Source organism: Lottia gigantea (assembly GCF_000327385.1).
Source record: "Lottia gigantea unplaced genomic scaffold LOTGIsca_17, whole genome shotgun sequence".
Taxonomy (NCBI): domain Eukaryota; kingdom Metazoa; phylum Mollusca; class Gastropoda; family Lottiidae; genus Lottia; species Lottia gigantea.
The window spans coordinates 1,093,205-1,119,580 of record NW_008708133.1 but is presented as its reverse complement, the minus strand read 5'-3'; the positions used below and the strand labels follow the sequence as shown (position 1 = coordinate 1,119,580).

The window sequence follows — 26,376 nt, the reverse complement described above, 5'->3', positions numbered from 1 at the left end:
CTATTTTGTTGAAGGAGATGGAATTTTACTTTTGAATCGATCAGATCTAGTAATAATCTTTCTAATATTAGATTTTGTAAGGCCATTAGAAACTTTATATCCGCCATTGATAATAGGTGGCTTAGACTGTATTTCAGGTAGCACTGATGCTGTGTTGACATTAGAATTACAATCACCACATTGTTGGTTGCCGTGGGAATTAGGTGAACCATAACCAGGTGACTCCATATTACCAAAAGAGACAGGTAGTAGAATAGAAGATTTCCTTCTCTTTTTATTACCAAGACTTTTCCAACTCAAAAATACCTACAAATATAATAAACAGCTTATTAAGAGAGCTATAGTATGTCCACTTAATAACATCCAAGAGGGTGTCACAAAATGTTCTTACAGAAGTGGAGATCTAAGAAAATGTGCAATTGTGATCCAGAAGACAATACAGAAAGCATTAAATAAAATCAACTTCCAGTTTTAATTCAAAACCTAACCTGTGATAAGAGTTGTTTTTGATGAAATGATGTAACTTTATCTACAGTTTGTTTTCTCCTATATTCTATTCTCCATTTTCTCCAGAATTCCTTGATCATTCTTTCACTATCCTATTAAAAAACAGAGAGAAGAACTGATAATGTAAAGAATAAATAACATAACTCTCTTGAAAAACTATCATAAATAACATAATGTAGGAAATGGGATTCTACTGTTGTACTGTTATTTACCTTGTGCCAACAAATAAGGCGATTGTTGATGGCCATCACTGGTAAATCGCTTTTTTTTTCTGAGAATTTGATCATCAAGAATTAATGTCAACCTTCAATTATATTTTGCTGATGTTTAAAAGTATCCACTAATTCTAAACTAAGACACCATCTCAAATCTAAACATGCACATTAGTTGCTGAAGTTTTCAGAAATAACTAATTATTCACTCACCACTAATCTAGCTGTATATAAAAGATCAACTTTCCATTTCCATAATCTAGCATACTGTTTGACTATTCTATCTTTTCTTTTCTCTTTATATATATTTATACATCTTTCCATTTTCATCACATTGAAAACCATTTTACTAAAAATAACAAATAATTAATGAATGTCTTACCAATCGGGGGAACACAAATGTTTCTTTCTTCTAAGTCTAAAATAGTCTTTGACTAAGATTTCATCATTACAAATGATCACCCCAAATTTCATTTAAATCGGTTGAAAACTATAGTGTCTATTGAATTCGCAAACAAATTTTTACATGTTTTTTCCTAAGTCAAGGGCAATAGCTCAAAACCGTTCATTGCAAGATCGACGAATTTGAACTTGTCCAAGATCTCATCAATATAAATGATCAAATTTCATTAAAATCAGATAATAAGATAGCTTGCAAGGCAAGGTAACATACGCCCACTGGCAGCTGTCATTAGTGACTAAAGTACAAACTTTCTCATATTGAAGAAATTTTACTGGTTTGAATTCAATTACATATATATATGCCAGTTATTTATGCTGAGTAATTCCACAAAATTTTTTAAAATCAATATCAATAACCCAAATACAACAAACAATCAAACCACATAGCTCTAATCAAGGGCAAAAAACAACTTTTGACGTGTGTTTACAAAGTCAAGAGCAATAACTCAAAAAAAGTTCATCAAAAATATCTCAAGTTAGAACTTGTCCGAGATCTTATCAATTACATTGATCACGCCAATTTTCATCAAAATCGGTTGAAAACTGTAGCTTCTATTGTGCTCACAAACAAATTTTGAAGTGTTTTACAAAGTCAAGGGCAATAACTCAAAAAAAGTTCATCAAAAATATCTCAAGTTAGAACTTGTCCGAGATCTTATCAATTCCATTGATCACGCCAATTTTCATCAAAATCGGTTGAAAACTGTAGCTTCTATTGTGCTCACAAACAAATTTTGAAGTGTTTTACAAAGTCAAGGGCAATAACTCGAAAACCGTTCATCAAAAATGCATCAAGGTAGAACTTTTCCGAGATCTTATCAATTTCAATGATCACACCAAGTTTCATCAGAATCGGTTGAAAACTGTAGCTTCTATTGTGCTCACGAACAAACTTTGACACTTTTTAACAAAGTCAAGGGCAATAACTCAAAAACCATTCATACGAAATACTTCAAGTTAGAACTTGTCCGAGATCTTATCAATTCCAATGATCACACCAAGTTTCATTAGAATCGGTTGAAAACTGTAGCTTCAATCCTGCTCACGGACTATTTTTAACAAATTTCGACGTGTTTTAACAAAGTCAAGGGCAATAACTCAAAAACCATTCATCGAAAATGCGTCAAGTTAGAATTTGACCGAGATCTTATGAATTCCAATAATCACACCAAGTTTCATCAGAATCGGTTGAAAACTGTAGCTTCAATCCTGCTCATGAACTATTTTTAACAAATTTCGACGCGTTTTAACAAAGTCAAGGGCAATAACTCAAAAACTGTTCATTGAAAAAGCGTCAAGTTAGAACATGTTTGAGATCTTATCAATTCCAATGATCACACCAAGTTTCATCAGAATCGGTTGAAAACTGTAGCTTCAATCCTGCTCACGAACTATTTTTTAATAAATTTCAACAATTTTTAACAAATTTCAAGGCGTTCTAAGTCAAGGGCAATATCTCAAAAACCGTTCATCGAAAATATGTCAAATTCGAACTTGACAGAGATCTTATCAATCTAAAGCATCACACCAAGTTTTATCAAAATCAGATAAAAACTGTAGTCTCTATAGTGCTCACAAGAATTGTTGACGGACGGACCGACGGACAGGGGCGACGACAATATACGACCACATATTCATGTGGGCGTATAAAAACTGTTCATCAAAAATGCGTCAAGTTAGAATCTGTCTGAGATCTTATCAATTCCAATGATCACACCAAGTTTCATCAGAATCAGTTGAAAACTGTAGCTTCAATCCTGCTCATGAACTATTTTTAACAAATTTAGACTCGTTTCAACAAAGTCAAGGGCAATAACTAAAAAATGTTCATCGAAAATGCGTCAAGTTAGAACTTGTCCGAGATCTTATCAATTCCAATGATCACACCAAGTTTCATCAGAATCGGTTGAAAACTGTAGCTTCAATCCTGCTCACGAAGTATTTTTAACAAATTTCGACGCATTTTAACAAAGTCAAGGGCAATAACTCAAAGATAGTTTGCGTTGCGAGGTAACATACGCCCACTGGCAGCTGTCAGAAAAAATAAAACAGTCTTTAGTGAGTAAAGTACGAATTTTCTCATATTGAAGAAATTATTTATGCTGAATAATTCCACAAAATTTTTTAAAATCAATATCAATAACCCAAATACAACAAACAATTAAATCACACAGCTCTTATCAAAGGCAAAAAACAACTTTTGACGCCTTTTAACAAAGTCAAGGGCAATAACTCAAAGATAGTTTGCGTTGCGAGGTAACATACGCTCACGCTGTCAGAAATAATAAAACAGTCTTTAGTGACTAAAGTACCAATTTTCTCATATTGAAGAAATTATTTATGCTGAATAATTCCACAAAATTTTTTAAAATCAACATCAATAACCCAAATACAACAAACAATTAAATCACACAGCTCAAGGGCAAAGATAGCTTGCCAGGCAAGGTAACATACGCCCACTGGCAGCTGTCAGAAATGATTAAACAGTCTTTAGTGACTACAGGGTTGCACAATATAGCTAATAGAGTGAAACGTCAAGTCAGACACGATATTTCGGAGAAATATTATCCGATCATCGCGAAAATCGATAGGGATCATCTTCATAATGACATTGACATACAAAATAAAAATCAAAAGAATCTGTAAACAATTGTAGCCTGTAGAGTGAGCACGAGTTGCACAATATAGCTAATAGAGAAAAACGTCACGTCAGACACGATATTTCGGTGAAAAATTATCTGATCATCACGAAAATCAATAGGGATCATCTTCATAACAACATTGACATACAAAATAAAAGAATCCATAAAGAACTGTAGCCTGTAGAGTGAGCACGAGCCAAATGTGAACGGACACATTTAAAAACAACTTTTGACGCGTGTTTACAAAGTCAAGGGCAATAACTCAAAAAATGATCATCAAAAATATCTCTTGTTAGAACTTGTCCGAGATCTTATCAATTCCAATGATCACACCAAGTTTCATCAGAATCGGTTGAAAACTGTAGCTTCTATTGTGCTCACGAACAAATTTTAAAGCGTTTTTACAAAGTCAAGGGCAATAACTCGAAAACCGTTCATCAAAAATGCATCAAGGTAGAACTTTTCCGAGATCTTATCAATTCCAATGAATACAACAAGTTTCATCAGAATCGGTTGAAAACTGTAGCGTCAATCCTGCTCACGAACAATTTTTAACAAATTTCAAGGCCCTCAAGTCAAGGGCAATATCTCAAAAACCGTTTATCGAAAATATGCCAAATTCGAACTTGACAGAGATCTTATCAATCTAAAGCATCACACCAAGTTTTATCAAAATCAGATGAAAACTGTAGTCTCTATAGTGCTTACAAGAATTGTTGACGGACGGACGGACCGACAGACCGACGGACAGGGGCAACGACAATAAACGACCACATATTCATGTGGGCGTATAAAAACTGTAGTCTCTAATACTCTCTATTGCATTCATAAGTCAATTGTGGACGGACCGACAGACAGATGGACAAGGGCGAGGATAATTATAAAGTGAGCGTATAAAAACCTGTTACAGAAAAGATCCTATATATATACACTTCCTTTTGCTTGCTTTAATAAAAATCTTATCTTTTAGAGCAATGTAATAAGGACAGTGGCACCAATATCACTTTATATAAAGGATCTGTCAAATATCTTAGAAAAGCAATCTTTTTATACTTGCTTTCTTAGAATAGCAAGACTAGACGTATGATGCCTGATCATTGGCAAGATCATTGTAAGAAATCTATTTCTATAACTACATCTGAGAAAATCTAGCACATAATATTCTCACCATAAATGCTTATTATAATGTTTAATAGCCATTCCTTCCTGTTCAGCTTCTTTCTGTCTTTCAACCTGTTTTCTACATACAAAATTACGCCACTGTCTAGCAACTCGCCATGCTAAAAACTTGCCATAGCATCTAGCAGACATAATTCTATCTAATCTATTATGCCACAATAATAATGAATGTCTCTGTATAGCTTTATTCTGATCCTCGTGAATTTTTTGAGCTGTTTCTTGTAAAGCTTGACAGTAATCAAATCGATTTCTCAGGAATGAAAAAGTTTTTAATAAAATGTTATGTCGAACTCTAGCTGTCATTACAAAATAGTTTGCATCCAATTTTTTCTTCTTTTGAGTGTATACATGCCAAGCTTCGAGGCTTCTGTAATATAGAATATAGACCAGCATTTGTTATTTCATATCTAATATTGTTTCATATTGAAAAACACACAGAGAATGAATGTCTAGTCCTAATTAATCCTTTAAATGAAATGAAATGAAATGAAATGAATGGAGTTTTTCATCCTACTTTTCTGCAATTCGTATCATGATAATATCACCTACCTGATTTGTAACTTGACATTAAAATGCTGTTTAACTGTTTGATTGAGCTTAGTGTAACCTAACCAAAGTTTAAAATATACATGTTGTGTACGTTCTTGTAATGCTCGTTGTAATGCTAAACCTCTTAGTCTTCTCTCCTTCTTGGCTAAAACAAATTCAAACCTTTAAAATATTTCAGCATACATACAATAGCAAAAATATACTTTCCAATTGTGCTTTGGCTTTATATGACCACAATAATACAATTGAACATTGGTTATTACTCTCTCCTTGAAGCTATGCCATACTAAGTATATGCTATACTGAGTAAAAGCTATATATACCTTTAGCCCAAGTAATCCACTCCTGGAAGACTGTGATTTGAAGTTTAGTTTGGTAGACTTGATCAACATGGTTTAATAATAAACGATTCTTCCAATGAAGTAACATCTGACTGATTAGTTCTTGATTTTTTTCTTCAATGTGACTTTCTAAAACTTCCTCCATATTCAAAACCCTTGCATATTTTTTTCTCCAGTTTGCAAAGAATTCACAAAGCTGAAAGAGTGATAGTTTATATGGATCATCAAAGAATCATAAAATTCATTATATTGAGTCATAATTCATTGAAAAAAGACAGAATTTATGCAAATGCTCCACTAATTGTTTTGCAAGCTCATGCTAAGCTGCATTCACTTCACGACTGTTTAATATTATTTCATTGAACTAAGAACTGAAGCAATTTTTAAGACATTCATACCCGTCTGCTCTGTAATTGTTTATAATGTTGACTTGCTCTACTCCTTCTAGATTTTTTTCTCCATTTTTTACCAATTTCCAAAGCCCTCATTTCCACATATTTCTGTTTTTCTTGTTGATGATTTAACCTATTAGCGTACTTTTTCCTCCATTTTTGAAACAAACCTTGAACCAAATTGGTATAACACTTGACTTGAAATTGTAAAACAGTTTTTCTCTCTTGTTTTTTCTCTTGTAGAATTTCTCGCCAACCTTTCAATGCCCTAAAATACCAAATTACATGTCAACATAAAACTTTATTAACCAATGCCCTATACGTAATCCTGGGGGTGTATAGTATTGTGTATTTATTACATTTCCACTATACCTCCCTTCCTTGAACCAGTTATGCCAACTGGCTTTTTTTTATATAATAAACTGTAGTTTACCATCTGACTAGGGCAAAGGAAGGACTCACGCTAACATTTGTAGCAATACGCAATTGATCACACTACAAATTATTTTGTGATCGATTGCATTTACACACCAATAGTACTATTGAGACAAACCAGCTTCCAATATCCTTATTATTCCCATCAACTTAACTTATTAACTTATACTATTTCATATGAGTACATAAATGAGTTTTTGTAATACCATCTTCAATAATGGCCTGTATGCACCAAATGAAATTAAGCCTAATTTAATTCTATTCTGCCTGAATAACATAAACTTTTAGTTTGATTCTATATTTTGTATGCACCACATAGAATTACCTTAAATGTATTTAAAAATTGGCTAATTTAATACTAAACTTAAAGTTGGTCAAGACCAGTTTTAACTTTTAATTATATTCGTAAATCAGTAGAAATTCCTTTTGCAGCTCTTTGATGTTTCAAAATGGACCATTATTTCAACGATATAGATGAACTTGGTGAAATCAACCGTGTTATTCCCATCAATTGACATGTCAGGGACTGCCTGGACCCCTTCACATGGTTTTCGGAGGAGGAATTTAAAGGTTTAGATTGAATAAGCAATCATTATCACTAATAGTTTGCAAAAATGAAACATGTCATGGATTCCATATCAAATTTATGATGACGTTCATTTGCTCCTTTGAAGAATAGAATTGGAGTAACAAAAAATAGAATTATCTTTCAATACATTTAACTAAATCTATTTAAGGTTTGAAATAATTCTATCCTTCTTAATTTGATTTTGTATGGTGCATACCGGCCAATGTTTATGATTTTCTATACTCACACTAATGCTACCACTCTATTATGAATTTGTCTAACTTGAGCAGCTTTAATTGTTAAGTCTCTCCAGTAGTAAAATTTTTGCTGTAGTTTATTCTGCTGACAATGGTAAGTAAGTTGTTTGGAATGAACCTGGCTCTGGTGATTACCTGTACAATAAACAATTACTATTAAAAATGTGTACAGGTCAGGAAAAAATATCTGGAGATTTGCCTTGAAAAATTTTGGGTGAAAAGTCAGATGGACGTACAGGGGTGACGACAATATATGACCCCATTATAATGTGGACGTATAAAAACAATTTCATAAAACAAAGTTTGAATTAGAAATCCAATCGCGTATGATAATCTACCAACAATAAAAAAGATTTCTGAAACGACGTCTATGTTATATAGAGCTATTATAGACCTCACAGATTGACAGTATTAATACTATGAAGACTTCAAGATTTCGTTTTTTAGTAAAAGGAGGGCTACCGTAAATTTATTGTAAAAGCGAAAGTAGAATCTACCGGATGTTGTTATAAAAAGTGTGTCACAAGGGCTTAAAATACAGATTATAGAAAATAGATCAAATTACCATCTTAATTGGGGGATTAATTAATCAGACAATGATAATATTGTTACGTGATGAGATTAACGCGTGTTACCGGCAATCAAGATACAAGTAATGATAGATATTTTGTTGATTTATGGTAGATAATTTGGACATTAAAAACGTTAGGTCCTGTGAAAATTTGATCAGGAAAAAAACAAAAATATCGGTAGAATTGGATATCCCGTCGGTAGAGCGGTGGACAACATGCAAAAGCGGTAGAAACCCAACAACATCGGTAGATTACACATGTATGGCCTTTATATCTACTACCAATTTTCAAAATAATATCAATTTGACACCATTCACATTTTCTGCTGCCTGTGCTTGAAACATGCTTTATATGAAAAAAGAGAACATTTTAAAAGTGAATTAAATAAATTCCTGCTATCAGGCACTGTTTTTCTTAGTGAAGGCTAACCCTAATTAGGTTTAGTACATTTCCTTTAATTAATATTTCTTATTTATGATAACTTACAATTGAAGAGTTTCCTCGCAAAAATATCATACATGTATACTATTTCCACTTAATAAATTATAGATATTTTTTATATGAAATACGCATTTTCCTTTTCAGTTAATATAGGACAATTCCTCAATTTAACCAGTGAAAATGTTTATTATGATTTCCATGGTTATTAATGTTCCTGTTGGAACCAGTATTCTTCTTATATATTTCAGATTCGGAAGATAATGGATTTGCATTTCAAATATTCTATATCATTCTTTTAAACTAACTTCACAAACATTGCTCTATCACTAGAGGTTACGCCTACATGCCTGTGCCTGTGCTTTCGTAACATTGCTTAACCGCAATGTTACAACCTAAAATTCCTAATTAGAGTATAGACATACAAAATCTACAGAAAATTTACCTTTTGCCCACTGATACCATCTTCTAAAGATAACCGCTAAATAACTCTGCCAAGCTTTTTCATATTTTTCTTCAGTGGCTTGTTTCTGTTGTAGTTTTAATCTCCATTGTTTAAAATACTACAAAAAGAGTAAACTATATTTAGACAATGACTATACTGAAATTAACAAGATTAAAAGGAGAGTCCTGTTGTCAAAATAAAGATATAATGCATCACAGGGTAAAATGACATTATATAAAATCATACCTCCTTCTTGAATATCATCATTTACACTTAAAGCCAAATCCTTCACGAAGCAAAAGTGTCACAAAACTTACATTTAATTGAATGTATTTCCTTCTAAATTTTTCACATTTATCACTTCTTTGATGATTATCACTAGCCCAGACATTCCATTCTGTTATTACTCTAAAACAAATATCATAGTTTCATACATATTATATTTCAATTAACATGATAAAATAAAATATTAGTCCAAAATGATTAAAGGTCAAGATAAAACCTTTTCATAGAAGTTTGAAATTTGATATATTGGTCAAAGGAAAAAAAAATACCTTTTCAATATAAATGACTTATGAACATGTTGTATTTTCTGAAAAAATTGATGTTTTATCTGCCATATTGAGAAGCAAAGATACAATGTTCTCTTGTTCAGGTTTGTCGAAAGCTGATGTTCTAAGGGCAACAACTCTATTTCCTCTGGTGTTGCCGTTGACCATAAACGTAGAATATTTTCTTTATGCTGCTTGTCTTTGGCCTATGGAGAAAATAATATCATATAAAGTGAGCTTTCCAGTGACAAATTAAATTGCACTCATCCATGCTACTCTAGATCTAAGCAATATTTCTTCAATTTTCTTCCAATTGTTTTAGTGGTTGTATTGAAGCATCTCACCAGTGAAAAAGTACTGTGGCAGAGCATAACCTACTCAATTCAATCATCTAGTTCTGCTTGGTGAGTATAAATATATATTTTTATTTATTCAGTAATGATAAATTATTTAAGGTAAATTTCAAAATTTGTGTGTCAAATCTTACCTTTTCTATCCAGACTGGGAAATATTTCTTTAGTTCTGTTTTCATATGATGTCTGTCAGCAGAGTCAGCCATTTTTCTTTTCATACATCTAGATTTGTGATAATTCCCAAAACACTTTATTGCTGTTGAACATACTACTTTATCCTAGAAAAATGGTTTTATTTGCTATAATTACGTAAAACAATTTCTACTTAAATTTACACGTTTTTAAATTGAATCACATTCGAAAATTGCACAATTCATATAACATGAAAAACAAATACCATTAATAATGATATCATTAAAAATAACCTAAATGTGTATAATTGTGAAATTTGTTTTCTTTTTACCCTCTTTTTTTATTTGAGTTAAGATCACATGACAGAATCAAATGATATAAGTGAAATTTTATGATTCCATCAATGATACCTTTATGAGTAAGATTAGAATTTACTTTTACTTACCCTATGAGCTTGAGCAATATTAATGCTTTTTAAGTGACATTTCCATCTTCTGAAAGCCAATTTGAGTTTTAGCATTTGACTTATTTCAGCAACCTGATTTGCCGCCTCTTTCAGTTCTCTCTGGTTTATTATAAAGTCTTTCCAGTGATCAAATATAAGACTGACTGGCCAGTGACGTAAACGATTAATGAAGACTGAGACTAATTCCTGGAAGTAAACATAAACTGAACACTATATTTTGACTTGATTTAAATTTCAGTTTAACATTCAATCTATATTTTGATTTTTTTTTTCAATGATATACAAAAGAAAGCTTGCCAGGCAAGGTAATATAAGCCCACTGGCAGCTTTAGCAGTACAGTAACAATCACCAGTATGAAATATTCAACCTTCAGTCATACACTTCTTTTGAACTCTTTAGGGCGATACTGAATAATATTGAGTATGAGTTATTGCCCTTGTTCTTGAAAACGTGTTCAATCTTTAGCTCGTGAAAATTCTAGAAGACAAATATTCAATCTTCAGCGTGGGACTGAATAATAAATCCAAGTTTTGTCAAAATCCAGCAAGAATCATGCCTTCTAGAATTTTTACCAGCTACAAATTGAATGAGTTTTCAAGAACAAGAGCAATAACTAATACTAAATATTTTTAATGTTTCTGATTTTCGATAGGATTTATCTTTGGGTGATTACAAACAACCATTCTAAGTTTCGTTGAAATCAGTCAAGAATTGTGCCTTGTAGAGTGTTTACAAGCAATTGTGGACGGACGGGCGGACCTACGGACATGGTTGACGGCAATATACGCTCTACATTTCATGAAACCAGACAAAGAACAAAATAAATGACATATAGATTGTTTTACCCGTTTTCTTTGTATCTTGGATTCTCTTTCGTCTATAATAGCTGATTCTATACCACTTAATAAACTTTGATTATCTAAATCTAATTTCTCTATATCAACACTTCTTTCACTTGGATAACCAGCAAACAACCTACAAAATATAATTACTCTATATCAACACTTCTTTCACTTGGATAACCAGCAAACAACCTACAAAATATAATTACTCTATATAAACACTCTTTTCACTAGGATAACTAGCAAACAACCTACAAAATATAATTACTCTATATAAACACTCTTTTCACTAGGATAACCAGCAAACAACCTACAAAATATAATTACTCTATATAAACAATCTTTTCACTTGGATAACTAGTAAACAACCTACAAAATATAATTACTCTATATAAACAATCTTTTCACTAGGATAACCAGCAAACAACCTACAAAATATAATTACTCTATATAAACAATCTTTTCACTAGGATAACTAGCAAACAACCTACAAAATATAATTACTCTATATAAACAATCTTTTCACTAGGATAACCAGCAAACAACCTACAAAATATAATTACTCTATACAAACAATCTTTTCACTTGGATAACTAGTAAACAACCTACAAAATATAATTACTCTATATAAACAATCTTTTCACTAGGAATTACTCTATATAAACAATCTTTTCACTAGGATAACCAGCAAGCAACCTACAAAATATAATTACTCTATATAAACAATCTTTTCACTTGGATAACTAGTAAACAACCTACAAAATATAATTACTCTATATAAACAATCTTTTCACTAGGATAACCAGCAAACAACCTACAAAATATAATTACTCTATATAAACAATCTTTTCACTAGGATAACCAGCAAACAACCTACAAAATATAATTATTCTATATAAACAATCTTTTCACTTGGATAACTAGTAAACAACCTACAAAATATAATTACTCTATATAAACAATCTTTTCACTAGGATAACCAGCAAACAACCTACAAAATATAATTACTCTATATAAACACTCTTTTCACTAGGATAACTAGCAAACAACCTACAAAATATAATTACTCTATATAAACAATCTTTTCACTAGGATAACCAGCAAACAACCTACAAAATATAATTACTCTATACAAACAATCTTTTCACTTGGATAACTAGTAAACAACCTACAAAATATAATTACTCTATATAAACAATCTTTTCACTTGGATAACTAGCAAACAACCTACAAAATATAATTACTCTATATAAACAATCTTTTCACTAGGATAACCAGTAAACAACCTACAAAATATAATTACTCTATATAAACAATCTTTTCACAAGGATAACTAGTAAACAACCTACAAAATATAATTACTCTATATAAACAATCTTTTCACTTGGATAACTAGTAAACAACCTACAAAATATAATTACTCTATATAAACAATCTTTTCACTAGGATAACCAGCAAACAACCTACAAAATATAATTACTCTATATAAACAATCTTTTCACAAGGATAACTAGTAAACAACCTACAAAATATAATTACTCTATATAAACAATCTTTTCACTTGGATAACTAGTAAACAACCTACAAAATATAATTACTCTATATAAACAATCTTTTCACAAGGATAACTAGTAAACAACCTACAAAATATAATTACTCTATATAAACAATCTTTTCACTAGGATAACCAGCAAGCAACCTACAAAATATAATTACTCTATATAAACAATCTTTTCACTTGGATAACTAGTAAACAACCTACAAAATATAATTACTCTATATAAACAATCTTTTCACTAGGATAACCAGCAAACAACCTACAAAATATAATTACTCTATATAAACAATCTTTTCACTAGGATAACCAGCAAACAACCTACAAAATATAATTATTCTATATAAACAATCTTTTCACTTGGATAACTAGTAAACAACCTACAAAATATAATTACTCTATATAAACAATCTTTTCACTAGGATAACCAGCAAACAACCTACAAAATGTAATTACTCTATATAAACACTATTTTCACTAGGATAACCAGTAACCTACCTACAAAATCTAATTACTCTATATAAATGCTCTTTTCACTAGGATAACTAGTAAACAATCTACAAAATCTAATTACTCTATATAAATGCTCTTTTCATTAGGATAACTAGTAAACAATCTACAAAATGTAATTACTCTATATAAGTGCTCTTTTCATTTGGATAACAAGTCAACAACCTACAAAATATTATTACTCTATATAAACAATCTTTTCATTTGCATAACCAGTAAACAACCTACAAAATATAATTACTCTATATACATTACTCTATATAAATTACTCTATATAAACACTCTTTTTACTAGGATAAAAGTAAACAAGTAAACTATGAAAGTACAGATTGACTACATACCTATTTAATGATGTTACTGTATTTATAGATGATATCTAAGACTATGAAAGTACAGATTGACTACATACCTATTTAATGATGTTACTGTATTTATAGATGATATCTAAGACTATGAAAGTACAGATTGACTACATACCTATTTAATGATGTTACTGTATTTATAGATGATATCTAAGACTATGAAAGTACAGATTGACTACATACCTATTTAATGATGTTACTGTATTTATAGATGATATCTAAGACTATGAAAGTACAGATTGACTACATACCTATTTAATGATGTTACTGTATTTATAGATGATATAGATCTAGGACTATCATCTATCATAGTACAATCGTCATCACCATCTAAACTATATGTATCATCATCTATAAATAAAAATGCTTTTTAAAGTTTTGTCAGGGATCCCAGTGAGCCCCCTAAAAATGCAGAATATCCATTTTCCACGGCATCTTTTTTGTTTGTTTTTTTTAATCGCCATTATGATTAAACAATTTTCACTTATGTGTCATTCACGTATGTGTTATTTTATAACAAAAACCAATATATCAAATTCACAAAGCAAACGCTACTTTATATAAAAACATAAATACAATAGTACCTAAAATAGTGATGAGATTTATAGCAATGAATTCACTACAAGGGTGCAGCCATGTTTGTTTTCTTATTTTATCGCACACAGTCTCGTGGTATTAAGGAGTTGTCTTTAACATCCGGACTTCTTCTAACTACTATGGGGATTGACCGATTCTTTTCTTTCGTCGCAGTTGCCGTAGACAAAAGGCAACTGGTTGATAAAGGCTACGTATTACCGAATTGCACCGGAAATATCCGACAGTGATCAAAACTGCAATTAATCATACCAATGTGAATTTTATGATTCGAGTTACTAATCCATCTGGTCTATTTTTATACAATTTATTCAAAATCAACTTAATGCCCATAAAGTCAAAATATTTCACTTACTTCTGCTTTGTGGTTCTGTGATGGAGATCTCTGAACCTAACCTATCAGTATAATTAACTGGAAGACCAAGCCTAATAGAGAACTGGTGAATGGAGTCTTGTATAGAATACTGAGTAGTATTCTTCCACTCATTAAGAACCTCCTTTAAATGCTTTCTCTCTATCCCCTTTGAGTATACTCTGAAAATGACACAATAGATCGAAATTATTAAATCAAATAAGATTGTCGAAAGGCATATCAACCAAAGTAACAAATATGACCTTTAATATGAACCTTATTTTGTGCCAAAAATAGATACAGACATAGATAGATCTTATTTTCCTGTTTATTCACATTTGAAACAACCTATTTGAATAATTTCAGTCCTGATAATTACACAGCCTTAAATAGCTGTGTGTAAAAATACTTGATATGCCAGCTACAAACCTCGCAACAAGTGTAATCTGTAAATGGTGTTTCCAATTATAAAAAGCTGTGGTAAGTTGTCTATAACTACGATGCTGATGTGTTTGTAAAATTTTATCTTCCTCCAAAGTCTTTTCTCTTCTTATACTCTCTAACCACAAATTAAAATAGGACTTCTTCATGTCCAAGTTTCTTTCCTGAAAAATATGGATTTTATTATACCAAAAAGCATATTGCAATTACAATTACATATTATCTTTAACTGTAATATAGCCTAGGTATTACCAATAGCTATTGTGCTACTTCATTCAGATAAGTGAATCTACTAAATCAGCTAATAGAACTCATTGTTACCAATTTGAATTCTAATATGAGTATAATGTCTAACCTCTAGTTCAATTGCTTGTGTTTTCTCTTCAATCTGTCTTTTTGTTCTAGACTTCCAATAATTGAACAGATAACTCTGAAGATGTTGTTCATAAAATAGATTAGCTGACTGTTTACGTTTAACAATATCTCTCCATTCTCTTAAACATTTATGCGAAAATTTTCTTTGTCTGTTTCTCTCAATATCTTTCTCTATCTCATGTACTTTATTTTGTCGTCTACAAAAAATATTTTTTTGGCTGTCTTATTTCACATTCTTTTTCCAACAGACAATTTGAACAGTCTGTTCAGTCAGGTTCCAACTGTTCCAATTCTGTTCCCAATCGAACAGTATGAAAACATATAATATGTCACATTCAAAATGTTACTCATCTATTTACTTCTCAGCCCAATTGACTTCTGTCTGCACCATTTTTTTTTTGCCTTCATGGAACACGTTCTGACCTGTGTTCCAAATAGTTATATTGAACGGTCTATTAATTCTATAATGTTGAATGTGTAGAACACACCAATTGAACATATTCAAATATATTGCTTAATTCTTAATTTATCCAACAATTTGTAGACCAAAAAAAAGGTTGCTTTACTATGCTTAGGTGCCCTAAGTCTAAAAGTTATCATTGTGTTGCAATTTTCAGCAAAAAAAGAATGAATATTTATAATTAAATCATTTTATACCTCCAACGATTAAAGATATTATGTAATCTTAAGTTAACAATAACATTATAATTCTGTAAACATTGTAGTTTATGTTGTACAATCTGATTCCATGACTGAAAACATCTAAAATATAAATATACACTTAATAAATTACCATACATGAACAAATCAATACTACAAATATATACATTTAATATCATCCCAACCAGTATGTTATTATAGCCTACTGCTTACATTATTGTTTTCAACAAAAACATTAAAATTACTATTTCAACAATAAAATATTCATCTCTGTGTTGAATGTGTTCTTATGCTTCTTAACTTCTATTCCATTTATTGATTTATTGTTAGAGTAAAAAGAAGCATAAGCACATAACTCATTTTAAATGCTAATTATATACCTTTTTAACACCAGATTTTGTCTAGATTGTATTAATGGTTGGAGTTTATTTAGTTGTTCCATTGCCTTCTTCCAAATATCAAACATTCTACGTAACTTAGATTTCTTTAGTTCTTCTCTTATTTTATCTGCTTCATAGATCTCTTGATCTTTTCTATTTTTAGCTGTCTTCCACTTATTAAACATCACTGAAATATACCACAGATATCCACACAGATCAATAGAAAAGATCTCTATAATTTATATACGCTTTGATACATAGTAAACCGCTATTAACGATGGCATTGAACTTGAATTTGAATTGAATCTTGTCTAATAAGTATAAATTCTCTATATTCATACCTTTAATCAGATGTAAGTTTCTATCAGGTTCTGTTTCTATCAGAATTTCTTTTAATTCAGTTTTCCTACATTTCAGTTTCCATTTGTTAATAATTTTTCTAAAAAAAAAAAATTTTACACTTTAGCATCTTTCATATTAGCAAATATATATACAATTGAAAGCAAATTTTATAAAACAGTAATATGTGGCATATAAAATGCATAATTACTGTAAGATTAAACTAGAAGTTCTAACCTGAGACAGTTATTTGACCAATGTTGTCGTGCTTTTTGAACTGATAAGTGTCTCAAATATTGCTTTAACCATATAGCAAAACATTCCTGCTGTTTACTGCTATCACAATTCCTTCTATATAGTTCACACTTCATTCTATAAAATATCAGATCATATATCTTCTTATTTACAAACATATAATATATTCTTCAAAGATAGCCAACAAGCAGCAAAAGCAAAAGAATCCATAAAGAATTGTTGCCTGTAGAGTGAGCATGAGTTGCACAATATAGCTAACAGAGTGAAAATGCTAAGTCAGACACAACATTTTGGTGATATATTATCAGATCATCATAAAAATCGATAGGGATCATCTTCATAATGACAAAATAAAAATCAAAAGAATCCATAAAGAATTGTAGTAGGTAGAGCAAGCACGAGCCAAATGTGTACTGATGGACTGGCGGGCTGACAGGGTGAATGTAATATACAACCACATTATAATGTGCTTTGAATAATATAACTTCTGTCAAAATAAACCATTTACTCCTCCAACGTTTCATGTGTCTGAAAGTCTCATATCTTCATCCTGTTAAAGCATCATAATTTTTACAACTGAGATCACCATTAATCATCTTCATGATTGATTTTGTTCAACTCTCATTTTTATTTGGAATTTACACATTATAAAGTGGGCGTATAAAAATTTACTTACATAAATAGGATGGGAATAAAATTATTATTTACTGAAAATAATATTATTGCATTATACCAACTTGATGGGGTGTATAGTATTTACAGTGACAGAGATTTTCCTAGATATACTGGAGGGTTAGAAGGGATGCGCATTATCCATGCTTGTACATTATATTCGCAAATATAAGGTTGTAAAAGGTGTGTTACATCTTAAATGAAATTCTGCGTTTTTAAATTTCCTAGAAATTTCTTTAGTAATAGTAATGTAAGCCTACCATTGAAAGTCACTAAATTTTAGAATAAGTTACCTAAGTTGCTTCTTATAATCAGTATAATACTTCCATTCTTTAAGCCTTATTTGTAACATAACCTTCACTAGTTGCTGAGATAATATATCACGTTTATAATTCTGCCTAACTACATGGTCTTTCCAAGCAGTGAAATGGCGAGAAACTTTCATAGTAGACAACTCTTTCCTTATATTCTCATGTTTGGCCCTTAGATCTAACCATAATGTTTTCCATACAGTGAAAACATGTCTGAAATGGACGAACATCAAATTCTTATTTTCATGTTATTAGGCATTTAATTTTTGCACTTTTATACTCAGATGTCGATCTTTACACTTTACAATTTATCAAAAACCCCTCCAATAGAAAATATAAAAGTTAATCTCAAGGTTGCTAAGAAGCTTCAGGTTACAACCAATCAAACTCTCTATTGCAGTATCTCATTAGTGAATTAAAATAGTAAATAAAAGAAAGTACTTTTGAGTAGTCATCTGACTGTTTCGTACAGCTTTAACCATTAATAATCTTTCTCTCCAATAATAAAACATAGTAGTAATAGTAGTCTGTGTCCACTGTTTATCACTAACTCTTAAATCATGTTGTTTTTCTTGATGACTGACTTCACTCCCTTCTTTCCATAAACATAAACATTTTAATAATATGTGATGTCTGAAAAAACGCAAAAAATTTAAACTTTATCAGACACCTATCAAAAATACTAGGTTACAAATAATGCAATATAAATAAGCACAGGTCAGGCACATAATAAGGTATGCTTCAACTTCATATTTGACTCAACATCACTTAAGCTATTACCTATGGAATTGTCTAGCTAGTTGAATCTTTCTGTAATTTGCAACCATTCTATGAAAGTATTTCTTCTCCACATTGTAAGTATATAACACACTGCAAAATAACATAAAAATATTAATATTATCTTTTTAATACATAATAGGTTGCAAATAGATATCATAGTACATAATCATACATGTATGTCAAGTATGTTCAATAATCCTCTGTCTTTCTAATGTGATTATATCACTGATCATTCAAAAACAATTTAGTATATGTTAAAATTTCAGTGCTTTCTGATGATTTACCCCTGTATACAAGACTATAATATATCATGCTGTAGTTTTCATCCAATTATCATACAAAGTTCGTGATCAAGAAAAGACAAAAAATTGAAAATTTTGACTGTTTGTTACAGTTTAGAAATTTATCACATAATTAACTGTTAGAACCTCAAATATTGAGGTTGAAAATGCTATATCTCCTCTAGTTTTCAACCAATTTTTAAAAGATAGTTTTCTATAAGCCTATGATTGAAGAATAACTAACAATTTATAAATTTCATCTAAAGTCAATTCCCATGGACTCATTCAGCTCATTCTACTGATATTTATTCCATCCATATGAAAAGGCAAATACATGATGAAATTTGAGCTTAATATAAAAAAATTAGGAGCTCTATAGAAATTTGATGCTTTGATAACAAGGTCAGAAATCTCTGTTGCAAATGGCATGTCAAAAAGGAAATATTTGGATGTGATCCACTATGTTAGAAAGATACAGAGACCTACAATGTTACTGTTTCTAACACTAGTAAACAAGTGGTTGCCTAGCAAGATAAGCCCACTTTCCTGATATATTTTCAGTATATCAAGGGCAGTCACCTATCTGTGTCAAATCATACCAAAAATTTAATTTGTGCAAGATATTGTTGATTTAAACAAAGGCACATTATTTTACAAAATTCTGACATAATCTGTCACCTCTATCACCAACAAATTTTGATTGGTTTTACTAAGTCAAGGGAAATGACTCAAATTCCGTTGATCGAAAAATTGTCAAATTCAATCTTGACTAAGATCTCATCATTAAAAATGATCATATCAAATTTCATTTAAATCGGATGAAAATTGTACTCTCTTTTGTGTTCAAAAACAAATTTTGATGCGTTTTTCATAAATCAAGGGCAATAACTCAAAAACCATTCATCGAAAAATCGTGAATATTGAACTTGTACATGATCTCATCAATATAAATGATCACACCAAATTTCATTTGAATCAGATGAAAACTGTAGTCTCTATCGCGTTCACAAGCCAATTGTGGACGGACATGGGTGACGAAAATATACGTCCATATTATAATGTGGGCGTAAAATTACAGAAAAAACAGAAAACAGAAAAATATGGTCTTATTGTTGTTCTTACAACATTTTCCAGATAAACCAGAACATTGTTTATTACTTACACTGCTTGATCATTTCTATGGCTTTTAATTCTGGATTCATTAGTAAACAATTTCCATACAGAAACACATTTAGATAACAAACATTGCCTGTAAACAACATCACATTAACAACATCAAAATTATTAAAACATTCTACAACAACGTAACATCAACAACATCAAATTATCTCATACCGACATTAACACAACATCAAGAAAGGGAAACACATTGGAAAAAAACACACATACAAATTATACCAAAGATGATGATAGTAGTATTCACTAGCCAAAAAAAGTAGGATGCACATACCTTGTTCTTTCATGAACAGACATCAAGCAAAGTGAGTTCAGTTAAAACTTTAATTTCATCATGCACATGCAGAGTTCAGTAGATCATGTAGGCCAGTAATTATTAATTCAGTATTTAAATGTAATGCACAGATTTCCAGTAATTTAATTTCAGGAAATGATCATCAAGTGCAAAGGTCAAAAATGTGCATACAAACATCAAATTGTGATACATGTACTACAAAATGTCATACCTTGAGAATTGGTCAGCTCTATTTTCCTTTAATTTCACACAATATCTTTTTATCCAGGTAGTATAGCATTTTTTTAATAATTTCTGTTTCATTCCACCATCAAATATGCGAACTCTGAAATTTGTAAGCAAAATATGTTCAATGAAAGAATAAGATTACGATTTAATCGTAACCAGCAGCAGATAGTACATAGGAGTTCTATGCTGAGAAAAACTTACTTTTTCTGTTCTTGTGTATATTGAAACCAGTTTGTAAATGTTGTAGCCAATCTATTAAATTGTCTTTGATAAGCTCTCCTCTTCCACTGAAATATGAATTAAAACTTTACACTTTTTTTCCTATTCTGGTTTGCTTCATATTATTATGCACATTGTAAATTAAGTACAAATAAATTGTGCACATTGTTACTATTGAAATATTTCTTTAGCATTTAACGGACAGATGCACCATTTTAGGGGGTTGATTTAAGTCTTGAATATATGTAATAGTATTCAGAAATACTAGAAATGTACAAAAATCACATAATTCCTTCAAAATATCTCAAACTATGACTTTCTTTTCCTATTTCTTTATATATGGTAGTATCTCAAGAAAAGACAACATATCTGTTAACTTTCAAACGCAGATTATCTAGTTTGATTTGAAGGCCAAAATTGCGACAGTGAGCTATTATTAACACTATTGCTGATCGCCTTTATTAACAAATTCTCGTTATTGAGACTAAGATAAGATGTGTAAAAAAACTAACCTTCAAAAATACACCTTTCAGTGTAATTTTCTGTGTACGTAATTTCATGATATCATGATAGTGTTGAGATCTATAGATAGCCCATTTAAACCCTTCTAGACCTTTTTTCAACATATGTTGTTTATAGAGTTGATCAGCCAATCTTTTATTGACACTATCTATACTATCATCTCTCCATTTACACCAATATTTTTTCATGACAGTCATTTCATGAAATTCTTTAGATCTGCAATATCCAAAGCATTGAAAATACACTCTTCATCAACTCCAATTATCAATTAATAGTTGGAACTGAGGCTCCAATTAGCTCTTTAGGAAGAGTTAATTTCAACCAATTGAAACGGCCCTTTTAATACTTAATTTTCTGTGTATGATAAAATTAAGTTCACAAAATTTAAACAAGTGGTTGCCAAGCAAGATACCCTCACTTCCCTGATGAATTTTCATTATATCAAGGTCGTACGACAATCTGCGTCAAATCGTACTAAAAATCTGTACAAGATATTGTTGATTTAACACACAAAATTTCATAAAATTTGGACATAAACTGACAATAAATTTTGATGCATTTTTTAATAAGTCAAGGGCAATAACTCAAATCCCATTCATTAAAAAAAATCATCAAATTCAAACTTGACCAAGTTCTCATTGTAATAGATGATCACACCAAATTATATTAAAATCAGATGAAAACTGTGGTTGCTACAGTATTCACAAGCAAATTTTGACTCATTTTTCACATCAAGGGCAATAACTCAAAACCAGTTCATCGAAAAAAACCTTAAAATTCGAACATGACCAAGATCTCATGAATATAATTGATCACACCAAATCTCATCATAAGCCAATTGTGAAAAGATTGATGGACAGAGGTGACAACAATATACAACCATATTAAAAATGTGGGAGTATAAAAAGCTGAGAAGTTGTCAAGATAGCTTGCGAGGCAAGGTAACATACACCCAATGGCAGCTGTCAGAAATGATAAAACAGTCTTTACTTGACTAAAGTAGGAATTTTCTCATATTGAAGAAATTTTATTAGTTTGAATTCAATTATATATATATGCCAGTTATTTATGCTGAGTAATTCCACGAAATTTTTTAAAATCAATATCAATAACCCAAATGTAATCAAAATACACAGCTCTAATCAAGGGCAAAAAAATTTTTTTGACATTGACACGTTTTTCCTAAGTAAAGGGAAATAACTCAAAACCGTTTATTGAAAAATCATCAAGTTCAAACTTGTCCAAGATCTCATCAATATAAATGATCATACCAAATTTCATTAATTGAAAGCTGTAGTCTCTATTGTGTTCACAAACAAATTCTGACACGTTTTTCCTAATTTTAGGGCACTTATTCAAAAACAGTTCATTGAAATATCGTCAAATTTTAACTTGACCAGGATCTCAATATAAATGATCACACCAAATTTCTTTAAAAACGGTTGAAAACTGTAGTCTCTATTGTGTTTGCACACAAATTTTGATGCGTTTTTCCTGAGCCAAGAGCAATAACTCAAAAACCGTTCATCGAAAAACCCTCAAATTCAAACATGACCAAGATCTCAAGAATATAAATCATCACAAAAAAATTTCGTTCAAATCGGATGAAAACTGTTGTCTCTTTTGTGTTCAAAAACAAATTTTGAAGCGTTTTTCATAAGTCAAGGGCAATAACTCAAAAACCGTTTATCAAAAATGCGTAAAGTTAGAATTTGTCCGAGATCTTATAAATTCCAATGATCACACCAAGTGTCATCAAAATTGGTTGAAAACTGTAGCTTCTATTGCGCTCACAAACACATTTTGGCGCGTTTTAACAAAGTCAAGGGCAATAACTCAAAAACTGTTCATCGAAAATGCATCAAATTAAAACTTGTCCGAGATCTTATCAATTCCAATAATTACACCAGGTATCATCAGAATCGGTTGAAAACTATAACTTCTATTGTGTTCACGAACAAATTTCGACGCATTTTAACAAAGTCAAGGGCAATATCTCAAAAACTGTTCATCGAAAATATGCAAAATCGAACTTGGCTGAGATCTTGTCCATCCAAAGCATCACACCAAATTTTATCAAAATCAGAAGATAGCTTGCGTGGCAAGGTAACATACGCCCACTGGCAGCTGTCAGAAATGATAAAACAGTCTTTAGTGACTAAAGTACTAATTTTCTCATATTGAAGAAATTTTGTTAGGTTGAATCCATATATATATATATATGCCAGTTATTTATGCTGGGTAATTCCACAAAATTTTTTAAAATCAATATCAATAACCCAAATACAACAAACAATCAAATCACACAGCTCTTATCAAGGGCAAAAAACAACATTTGATGAGTGTTTACAAAATCAAGGGCAATAACTAAAAAAACGTTCATCAAAAATTTCTCAAGTTAGAACTTGTCCGAGATCTTATCAATTCTAATGATCACAACAACTTTCAGCAAAATCGGTTGGAAACTGTAGCTTCTATTGTGCTCACAAACAAATTTTGACGCATTATTCTTGAGTCAAGGGCAATAACTCAAAAACATTTCATCGAAAAATGCGTCAAGTTCGAAATTGTCCGAGATCTTATTAATTCCATTGATCACACCAAGTTTCCTCAAAATCGGTTGAAAACTGTAGCTTCTATTGTGCTCACAAACAAATTTTGAAGCGTTTTACAAAGTCAAGGGCAATAACTCCGAAAGAGTTCATCGAAAATGCCCCAAGTTAGAACTTGTCCGAGATCTTATCAATTTCAATGATCACACCAAGTTTCATCAGAATCGGTTGAAACTATAACTTCATTTTGAAGCGTTTTAACAAAGTCAAGGGCAATAACTCAAGATAGCTTGCGTTGCAAGGTAACATACGCCCACTGGTAGCTGTCAGAAATAATAAAACAGTCTTTAGTGACTAAAGTACAAATTTTCTCATATTGAAGAAATTATTTATGCTGAATAATTCCACAAAATTTTTTAAAATCAATATCAATAACCCAAATACAACAAACGATTAAATCACACAGCTCTAATCAAGGGCAAAAAACAACTTTTTTACAAAGTGTTTACATGTTTACAAAGTCAAGAGCAAAAAAATGTTCATCAAAAATATTTCTTGTTAGAACTTGTCCGAGATCTTATCAATTCCAATGATCACACCAAGTTTCATTAGAATCGGTTGAAAACTGTAGCTTCTATTGTGCTCACGACCTATTTCTATCAAATTTTGACACGTTTTAACAAAGTCAAGGGCAATAACTTAAAAACTGTTCATCAGAAATGCGTCAAGTTAGAGCTTGTCTCAGAATCAAGTTTCATCAGAATTGGATGAAAACTGTAGCCTCAATCTTGCTCACGAACAATTTTTAACAAATTTCAAGGCGTTTTAAGTCAAGGGCAATATCTCAAAAACCGTTCATCGAAAATATGCCAAATTCGAACTTGACCGAGATCTGATCAATCTAGAGCATCACACCAAGTTTTATCAAAATCAGATAAAAACTTTAGTCTCTATAGTGCTCACAAGAAATGTTGACGGACGGACCAGTGGACCGACGGACAGGGGCGATGACAATATACAACCACATATTCTTATCAATTCCAATGATCACACCAAGTTTCATCAGAATCGGTTGAAAACTGTAGCGTCAATCCTGCTCACAAAGTATTTTTAACGAATTTTGTCGCGTTTTAACAAAGTCAAGGGCAATAACTCATAAACCGTTCATCGAAAATATGTCAAATTTGTTCTTGACCGAGATTTTATCAATCTAAGGCATCACCCCAAGTTTTATCAAAATCAGATAAAAACTTTAGTCTCTATAATGCTCACAAGAAATGTTGACGGACGGACCGACGGACAGGGGCGACGACAATATACAACCACATATTCATGTGGGCGTATAATGAAAACTGTAGTCTCTATAGTGCTCACAAGAAATGTTGACGGACAGACCGACGTCAGGGGCGTCAGTTGACAATATATGACCACATATTTATGCTGGTGTACAAAAATAAATATCTTTCACAAATATGAAATCTAACCTTGCTTTTATAGGATCATAAACAGTCCTCTCTTGTTGACGTCTCTTAATTCTTCTTTGCCATCTTTTAAAATATTCGGCCTATAAATAGATGATTATTACATATTGATATGACAAAAATTTGTTGTTCTGCAATCTGGCTATCTGCAACAACATAGATTCTTATTGATGTTGGTAAATTTTATATTAATTAGATTACGCTATTGGACTCCATTAGAAACTATTACTTTTCTTTTCTTATTTAACAATGATCAGGTTATGAAAACAGACAGTTTAAGTGATACATAGTTTTTATAATAGGTACCTTTTCAAAAATAGATCTGGATCTTCATGTTATAATTATAGATGCAGCAATATCAAGACTCTAGAGCAGATAGACAGACAGACAGGCAGGCTGACTGAAGGATGAACATGGATGCCAACAGTATATGTTAAGGAGGATGTATAATTAAATCCTGGGATATGCTGTTTTATAAATATCAATTTCAAGATGCCATTATACATATATACCTTAATCATTAACTGCTGTCTTATAGCATCATCTGCTGTATATAATTTCTGCAATAATCTAACACTATTTTCATTATCCAGATGAGATAGAATAATATCTACAGAACTATTTTCTTCACTGAAATAAATAGTCATCGACATAATTTCTGTAATTATCTGACACTATTTCCATTAGCCAGA

General features: G+C 31.0%; 1 protein-coding gene across 1 annotated transcript; it reads right to left on the bottom strand.

Annotated features, from left to right (window-relative positions):
* LOTGIDRAFT_231057 (hypothetical protein) lies at positions 1-26,337 on the bottom strand (the record flags this gene model as incomplete). The annotated part of the gene is made up of 31 exons (XM_009051635.1): positions 1-306; positions 489-599; positions 933-1,068; positions 4,992-5,369; positions 5,552-5,696; positions 5,875-6,088; positions 6,291-6,552; positions 7,535-7,679; positions 9,000-9,117; positions 9,317-9,407; positions 9,554-9,756; positions 10,038-10,181; positions 10,481-10,687; positions 11,348-11,477; positions 14,023-14,122; positions 14,721-14,899; positions 15,147-15,322; positions 15,514-15,730; positions 16,191-16,295; positions 16,574-16,760; positions 16,915-17,012; positions 17,150-17,284; positions 18,133-18,363; positions 18,592-18,783; positions 18,931-19,020; positions 20,374-20,460; positions 20,894-21,007; positions 21,112-21,197; positions 21,642-21,867; positions 25,688-25,767; positions 26,197-26,337. 31 exons carry the CDS (start codon positions 26,335-26,337, stop codon positions 1-3), a joined length of 5,034 nt encoding a protein of 1,677 aa, XP_009049883.1.
* Positions 26,338-26,376: the final 39 nt, after the last annotated feature.